This window comes from Zosterops lateralis (genome assembly GCF_965231275.1).
Source record: "Zosterops lateralis genome assembly, chromosome: 1".
NCBI classification, from domain to species: domain Eukaryota; kingdom Metazoa; phylum Chordata; class Aves; order Passeriformes; family Zosteropidae; genus Zosterops; species Zosterops lateralis.
Genome location: NC_139762.1, coordinates 113,519,444 through 113,528,633, shown reverse-complemented (window position 1 = coordinate 113,528,633; position 9,190 = coordinate 113,519,444). Strand labels below are relative to the sequence as shown.

At 46.5% G+C, this 9,190-nt stretch overlaps 1 protein-coding gene across 1 annotated transcript in view; it reads right to left on the bottom strand.

Moving 5' to 3' along the window:
* XKR4 (XK related 4) overlaps positions 1-8,366 on the bottom strand; it is a gene marked incomplete at both ends in the record, with an annotated part of 215,905 nt that extends 207,539 nt beyond the window's left edge. Inside the window, one exon of the mRNA XM_083877469.1 lies at positions 7,537-8,366. Coding sequence (XP_083733595.1) covers positions 7,537-8,366 — 830 coding nt within the window. The remainder of the gene's footprint in view (positions 1-7,536) is intronic.
* Between the last annotated feature and the right edge of the window lie 824 nt (positions 8,367-9,190).

Below are 9,190 nucleotides of genomic sequence, written 5' to 3'. Positions count from 1 at the left end.
GCCTCTTTCTCTAAAGCAGCTGGCACCATCCTTGGTACATTAGTCTCATCTAAGTCACACCTTCCAAGTTCAGAGGAACAAAAAGTAGTTACTTTCCCTGTCATATCACTGCCTGCTAAAATTCCTTTGAAAACACCCCACAAAACAGTGTCACTCCATGTGCTCCAACTCGTGACATCAAATCATTTGTGACTGATAACATTAACCACCCCCACTGATTATCCCTGCCAATCAAAAAGATTTATATGGCTCTCCATACAACCCTTCTACCATGAACATACTGAACAGCACAGGCTTGTTGTCAAAGGAAAAGTAATGAAAATAATAACATAATATAGCAATTATTTTATCTTGGGGAAAAAGGTACATTATAACCCATTTCAGCCATTCAGGCAGGGAAACAGAATGAGAAGGAGAGTGATAAGAAACCACTTCAGCAATCAGAGCCCACGGGGAGATGATAATTCATGTTATGGTTGTCAGAAAACTCAGGTAAAACCTCTTGGAAAAATATATATCCAAGACCTATTATTTTTTAATTCTAAAATTTATGAAAAGATGTTTTAGAGTACTCTCTTTCCTGTCAGCTTATGTCAGACTGATATCTCACATTTTTATTTATCATTGTTCAGATGACTACTCACTGCAGTGAGAGTTAATCTAGCATTTTCTCTGTGTATCTAACATTTTTGCTGTGAGTTTTCCCAGACATACAACTCTTCTGTTTCCCTGCCTGCTTCTACAGTTTCTCAAGCAGTCACTTAGGAAATTATTCAAATAATTCCTCTTTGGCGGCTGAAATAATTCCCTTTCAGTGGCTGAAAGGAAACAAACTCAACTTAGGTACATAGTTAGGAGTACTGATATTCCTATGCCATTTCAGAACCTTCTTCCTTTTCTACATGATCCCTTGTACTCTTTTATATCAGCCTCCTTTCATTTTAAAAATCAAGTAAATCAAAGTAGTCCTTTTTATAGCCTGTTTGCCCCTTCCATGCCTATATGTCCAATTGACACAATGCATACAACTGACAGCTGTGCTAAAATTGAAAGAAAAGGCACCACTTTGTAAATATACTTTGGCAAACAAAAATTTCTACTTGAAGTGCAAGCAAAAGAGCTATTGATTTTCTCTGTGCCTGATAAATTCCTCCCAAACAACCTGTTTACTGAAAATGTAAGTCACTGTTGTGATTTATCTGCTATACATTAAAAGCTACTTAATTGGAACAGAGAGACAGAAGAACAAGGTAACACTGTTATAAGTGACAGAGGAATTGATTTAACTTTAGTTTTATTAGAGCTTTTGTATCTTTGTGGCCAAGTCAGTTCTTATGGACAAATATTAAGGACTAAGCCAGCTGACAAGGAGAATACTCTTCTGAACAAGTTAAACTGTGATGTAAATAACCTGAAGAATGAGGGAGGATAACTGAGGCTACAGATCACACTCTGGTGTTACACTTTCTTGCTTTCCCACAAGAGATGTGGACATGCAAACTGACCTTTCAGAAATAAATACTTTCCCTGATGTAAGTAATAGAAATTTTAACAATAAAAAACAAAACAAAACAAAACAAAAAATACCCCTCTCATCTGGTTGCAAGAACCTTCTGTGAGTTTATAACACTTAGAAACAAATTATGATGTGATCCATTTACTTGAATTCATGGTACGCATGGTATGCATGTCATTCCTTCACAGCATCAGAGGACTCTAGAATAATATCTATATATGGGGAGATGAAATCCTCTGAAACACAAACCCTTGCAATCTTACCCATTTTCCACTCTTGGAAAAAGGCAAATATGATTTTTTCCATATACAAATTTCTAGAAAGCATTCTGTGTATAAAATATTAGTTTTCCTACTAAGCCTATTGTGTGATCAGAAATCAGTGTTTAAGCAGTCCTTTGAAAATCTGAAAACTTATGTAACTGATAAATATTCTCTACAGAGAGAACACTTGTTAATTATTAAAGTACAGTATCTTTCTTCTAAAGTACATCAGCATCTTTTACACATAGCTAAGGTTATTAGAATAAACGGAATACCAAATCTGATTTGTATGCAGACTTGTAAGAGATTTTTAAGAACATAGTGAAACTTCACTCCTGTGTTTCCAAAAGAATATGAAAGGCACAGACTTCATCTGCATACCACTGTCTTCAGAAAAGAGAAGAAAAAAAAGAAGAAAAAGGAAAAAAAAAAAAAAAGGAATGAAAAAAAATTTGAATATTTAATCTGATGAATATATTACCAAAAGTTTAAATGTGGTCAGGCCCCTTAACAGGGTGGGCTGCCCCTTCTAATCCTACTGAGAGGGAAAAAACCCACAGCTTTATTTCCTGCTCCTGACAGCCCATAACCTTTCCTGAGACCTAAAGATACAGCAGGCAAAATAGTTAATCAGTAGGGTTTTAACTCAAGCACTGCAGTAACTCAATAAAAGAAATATGGCATTGCTGAGTGGCAGCATTTCGCTACACTAAGAGACAGATGGGGAGGATATGCAATAATCTTGTCTAGGAAATGGCTATGATTCATAAATTTGGACTCCATGTGACAAATTATCTGACAGATTTCAAAACAGTGAGAAAAACTGGTGTCAGATTGAGATATTATCACATCTTAGTGTGAAGTCCAATGGCAGCTGGAATTATTGACCACATAACTACACCAAACTCCTACACTGCTACTGAACAAAAGTGTCAAAACTACTATGTAGATCAAAAGTGTGAAAAGAAATGAACCTATTTAAGTTCAGAGTTGAGCTAAGACTGATGATATTTTTCTTAATTTGAACTACCTTGCTGCACTTCCAGTTTAGGGGGCCGGTCATGCTCAACAGTGAGCACCTGAAGAAGTCGTAAGGATTTCTGCAGGGCAGACACCATTCCTTTTTTTTTTTTCCCTAAGAGTGTCAAGTTATTGTAGAAGTGAAGCTTATGAGCATAAGCAATGACACTTCTTTGGCAGATGATCCAGACCTGTGAAAAATGTTTCCACAGGGCACCAGAGAAATTACAACTCACCCTGTCTCAGATTCCAACATCACCTTTACAACCTTGCTCCAACTCCTTTTTTTTTTTTTCCAAATAAGAATCAGGAAGGATGAGGAAAATAATGGCTTCTTAGTATTAGATATAAACAGATACAGCCAAAGCATGGCATAATTTGTCAGGGAACAAGATCCACTTTGGAACAGACACCTGTCCTGGACAATCCCACTAGGAAGAACAAGTAAGTATCTTGGTGTGTCCTCCTCCTTCTCTAGGTGGTTTCCCATAGAGCTACGAAGTCTCAGTCAAACCTCTTCACTCTGTTGAAAGGGATATACTTAATCATCTCAGTATTGCTTCAGCTATCCAAAAATAATTTTAAAGGGTAATTTCCAGTCCTCTTCTTTCCAATGATTCACCCTTCCTCTGGCCTTGTTAGCTACAGAAACTTGACAGTTCCCTTTCAGGCGCTTTGACTGCCGCCTTTCAGACAAAATGACACACACTGTGGGAACTCCCAAGCACCCTGAGCACTAAGGCAGCCTGCTCACACCACCCTACTGCAAGGCACAGGAGCTGTCTCAGAGAGATACTTCTTGCTTTCCAGACACCACAAGATGGGCTCCAGCAAATCCTCCAGTCTCCTCCTCTCGTTCACCCAACTTCCCACAACCCACACTCCTCCCAGGGCTGACTCTCCGGATCCCTTTACCCAGCTCCAGGGGCATGGCTATCCGAATGCTGCCAGACCAAAGGAACCTCAGCCAGAATTTTTTTCTAATGAAATGAACCAGCTCCACAGATGCCAAATGAACACTATGGTCTCTTACATCCAGTCACCAAGTCCTGCTACGCACAGCAAAATCTGAAAGTCTTGGCTAAGCCTGTGAAGTTTAGTGAATCAAAGGGATGCTCAGGGGCAGTGTTACATACTCTCAGGCCAGGCTCAAAGGGCAATAGTTCATCTGAATCCTACTGGCCCATACACATCTACAGAGGTCCTCACAGACTCTGAATTAAAGCATCGACTTCCATTTTTTCCTTTTGATGGGATAGGAACATCCTGTGCATTACACCCTCCTTGTACCCCCAGAGCCTACTACTAATAAGACAGGTCTCTCACAACACCTGTTTGGGAGAAGACAGCCCCACAGTGTGGTTTCCATGCCCAAATATTGGTAAAAAAGCAGAACACACCAGAAGTGTGGATAAGGAAACATATCTATATCTATCTCTGAAGGCTAAATCCCATCAGTGATCATATTTAAACATGAAATTAGCTGCCAATAAATGCCTAGTTCCTGTACTCTGCTGTGGCAAGCAGATCCTCAGAGACTCCACTGGAGTTTTAACAGGTGGACAGTGTTATCAGAAAGTCATGAACAGCCAAAGATACACACACATAAATATATATATATATATACTTCAAAAAGGATCCACTTGATATTTTAAAGGTTTTTTTGGGGGGGAAGTTACACCAATTTCAAAAGAAAAAAAAATACCATTTTATTCAGAACTGATTGGCAGCTTAGCTGCTCCTGCAGCTCCCCTTTTTCACACTCCAGGAATAAAAACTGTTTTAGTAATTTTAGATTGCCTACTTCTAGAATTGTTCCATACCACATTAAAGACCTCATTCATTTCCCATTAGCACATTTTAGTTAAAATTAACACATAATAATTTTCAATGATCTGGCTTTCAGTATGTTTGTAAACAAAAAATTAATCTCAGAGGAAAAGCTTTGAAATTGTTAAAAGTCATTCTGATGGAACTAATCACTAAAAACACATTTTTTACAATTTTTTTCTTTTGTTAAAGAATATTAAGAGCACTGCGATTGTCAGTTGTACTGCTCTCCTCATGATGTTTTCCTTAAATAAGCAGTTGACACCTTTGCCCCCAAAACCTTTGGCAATGGGACAAATAAAGAGAAATTGAAGACCTCGAGATTCAATTAATTTTAAGGGGAGACAGAATACAAAAAATACCACACGAAAACAGAATGATCACCAGTTTTAGTAGCTTGGGAATCAGGCACGACCAAACTTTCTCCTCATTCCCTGACAGAGAAATGACAGACATATTACTGTAATTTTCACTTGTGGAATACTCAGTCCAATAAGTAGCAGAAAAACTTAAATGTAGTTACAGAAGAGCTTTAACCAGGGGCAAAAGGAAAAAAATAAGGAAAAATCTGAAAGCTAAGAAGAAACATAATGACAGGCACAGAATAAAGGGTAACAGGTTTTGTCAACTGTTGGGATGGTGAGCCCAGCACTTGTGGTGCACACACAATCAGCACAGTTTGTTCAGTTGTGTCAAAGAAGGAGTTAGTCTCCAAACACAAGCAACTGGAAAACATTTCAGAACACCTTTCAGCCTAAATAGTTTGAGCTATTTGCTCAAGCCAGTGCCAGTGTTACACTGTGGAGTAAAAGTTCTGGACTATTAGAGTGTCCAATTATAGATACTGCTTTCCAGAAAATTTCTACAGATCATGTTAGTTCTGACACTATGTTTACGCACAGAGTTTCTCAGGGTTTGATGTGAAGAGTTCTCTTTGGTGCTGATTATTAGTTGTAGATGTCTCCAAAGGCTCTCCCTAATCAGGAATATATGTAGGGAATTAGAATGGACCTACTTTAATCAATTACGAAGAGCTGATATGAAACACTCCATACTGCTGACCATATAATTTCTAATTTCGTGGAAAAATGCAAATAAATACTACAAAGTTACTGACAGACAAGCAATTTGATGGCTCTATTTCACTGAAAAAAAGAAAAAAAAGTGTAACAGGCTAAACCATAAATAATGTCCTAACATGCCTCGTCAGTTTAATATTCCGGTAGTTTTACACTGATGCACATAAAACATGAAGAAAAGCTTCATATGATCAAAAGAGACTCATCTAGCTTTAAATATAGAGGACTAGGTGCTTTTGCAAGGAGGAAATTTTATGTTAAGAGACACTGTGCTTCATCAAAAAGCAAGCAGCTGGAGAGCTCTAAATCCCAGACACCCCATCTGACAGAAGTGCTGTACAGTATTGGATCCCACCCTGCTCCACCCACAGCCCTCCCTGCTCTTTGTGTTCTCCAATACAGAGTCGTGACACCAGACCTTGTAAAACTCTCTTTGTCACTCAGCATGATCCACACTGTTTGACTATATGTGTGATTATCAACATGAATTTCTAACTACAATTTAAGCAACTGTAGTTATTTTTCTATCTCTGCAGGGTGGGGACTAAACATTACACAAAACTCATCACATTCAGAAAGCCCTAAACTTAACCTGAAGGTAGAAAATAAAGGAGCATACAAGCATTCAAGATCTGAAACAAAGCATCCCTTTTTGTTCAAAATTCTGCTTCCCTTTCAAGTCATTTCATTGTCAATATGAGCACACCTGTAACTTTTAGTTAGTTTCACAAGTTTAGAAAATCGAATTTGTTATAATGAACCAAATCCTCTGGAAAGTAAAAGGTACTTAGTTGTGGCATCCCAAGATCTTTGGTCAACTATCTAGCACCCCTTGGACTCCTTGATGCTTAAGGGTCACAAACAGAACTGAGCTGTACTGGATTCTGTGCTAACAGAGCAAAAGGCAGACTTTGCCCAAAAGGATGAGACAGATATTAAAAGTACCAACACTAGAATTTTACAGTAACAACAAATTAAACTCCCTAATGAAGTAGCTGTGAAAAGTCCCAAGTGTTTCCAAAACAGGATGACATAATTTTTTTTTCCATCCATCAGACAAGAAACACAAAAGGTATTTTCCACTGTTGCTTTAGTGCACTCGCCCTACTGCATGACCTTCTTCAACACGGCATCTATCTTCCAAAATTTTATGTGAAACTTTTACCTCTTTATACACAATGCCTTCTGAACTCTGCACTTTTCAGGCAGCACTAAATGTATTTGCAGGGCATTCAGCCTCCATATAAATCTTTCCCAGAAATTTGCTAAAATCGAAGGAAAACTTTACTTTTGAAAACTATGATGTCATCTCCTTTTCCAGCAAGCGCTTTTCACAACCTATTTCAGCACATCCTCTCCCTAACGCACAGCACGTCGCTTGCAGATGGTTTTGGGAACTGCTACTCAAAACTTTGATTTAGAAGACATCCCTTTAACACATCACATATGTAGAAAATGGATATGAATAGCAGGGAGATGACTGTTTGCAGCGTATGTACACATAAATCTCAAAACAGGGCATTACTGGAAAGTAACTCTTCCCTGCCGGTGAAGTTTCGTGCTGGCCACATGTGAGGAGACCAGGAGATGTGCATTACCGGGGTACGTCCCCTTTTCCCCACTGGTTCCCTTATTTTACCGAGCGTCCTGCGCAGGTTTCCCAGGCGGTTCTGGGCACCTGGCGCTGTGCGGGCAGGCGGCACAGGGCGGCCACCCCCGTGCGGCACAGGGCGCTCCGGGAGCCGGCGGGGCTCCCCGGGGCTCCCCTCGGGAGCTCGGTCCAGGCGCTCCAGTCCCGACCCCGCACGCCCCTCGCCCTGCTCCTCACCTCCAGACCTGCCCCAGCTGCAGGATGTGGACGAGCGACTGCAGGAGCCAGACGCAGAAGGCGCAGGAGGCGGACCGGCCGGCGCGGGTCCCGGCGGCGGTGCTGCCGCCGTTGCTGCTGCTGTTGGTGGCGTTGCCCTTGCTGGCGGTGGACGCCTGTCTCTGCGGCGTGCCGGGGCGAGCGGCGTCGATGTCGGCGGCCGCGGAGCCGCTGCTGACCAGCAGTTTGCTCTCGGCGGCGGCGGGGCAGTGCCCGGCGGCGGCGGCGGCGCTGTCCTCGGTGCTGAAGTCGTGCGCGAACCAGCGGAAGCTGAAGACCTGCACGGAGAGGGAGCCCAGCAGCACGAAGAACAGCGTGAGCCCGAACCACCAGCGCTGGCCCCGCAGGTAGTAGTCGACCGCCAGCCAGATGTCGGTGCCCACGTCCGCGAAGTACACGGCCAGGGCGGCCAGGATCCAGAGGCAGTCCCACAGCGAGTAGCGCCGCTGCTCCCTGCCCAGCCGCAGGCACAAGGAGGACGAGCCCCCGCCCGAGCCCCGGGAGCCCCCGCCGCCGCCCCCTCCGCCGTCTCCTCCTCTGCCGCCGCCGCAGCAGCAGCAGCAGCACCGGGAGCCGCCGCCCGAGCCGTCCCCGCCGCCGCCGCCGCCGCCGCTGCAGCAGCCGCCCCCGGGCGCCTCATCGTCGTCGCTGCCGCCGCCCGGCCCGGCTCCGGCGGGCAGCCCCGGGGCCAGCGCCTGCACGGAGCCCGAGTGCTCCGAGTTCTGCAGCGGCGTGAAGGCAACCTCGCCGCCCTTCTTCATCTTCCGCCGCCCGTCCGACTTCGCGGCCATGATGCCTCCCTCAGCCCCGCCGGAGAGCGAGCGGGAGCGGCGAGCGCTCCTTTATCCCGCGCCTCCTCCCGCTCCTCCTCCTCCGCCTCCTGCCTCCTGCCTCCCGCCCTCCGCCGCCGCGGACCCGCCGCTCCCCGCTCCCCCGTCCCCGCTCGGCGCAGGGCTCCGCGCCCGCGGGCGGCTCCTCCGCGGCGGCCGCGTCCGCAGCGCCGCCTGTCTGCGGGGAGCCGCGCTCAGCCCGCCCGCCCCGCCGCCGCCTCCGCGGGGACCGCCCGTGCCGGGGCCGGGGCCGGGGCCGCCGCGCTCCGCCGGAGCCGGGAGCGGGCAGGGCAGCGCCGCCCGGAGCAGCGCATCCCGCAGCCGCCTCCCCGCCCGCCTCCGCCCGCGCCCGCCGCCGCCACCACCCAGCTGACTGACGCCGGGAAAGAGGATGACCTCATCCCTCTTCCCTCGCTGCCACCGCCCCCCGCCCGGCACCGGCACCGGCACTGGCGCAGGGGCGGGGAAGGGGGCGCTCGGCCCCCGGGAGGGGACGGCAGGGGACGGCAGGGGACGGGAGGGCGCGGCGCTGCCCCGGGGGTGCGGGGGTGGGCTGTGTCCCGTCCCGGGGAGCCGGGCACGGCGGCGGCGGCGAGGGAGCGGGTCGGCGGGGAGGGGAGGTGGGGTGTGGCCGGCGCCCCCCGGGGCCGGGACCGCGGGAGCAGCGGGGGCGCGGCGCTGCCGCCCATCTCCGGCCTCCTTCCAACACTTTGGGCCGCGTCCGTCCCGCCGGCGCGGGGCTGGATGCGGACGGGGCGGCCAGGAAGGCAGAGGTGTCCCCGGGC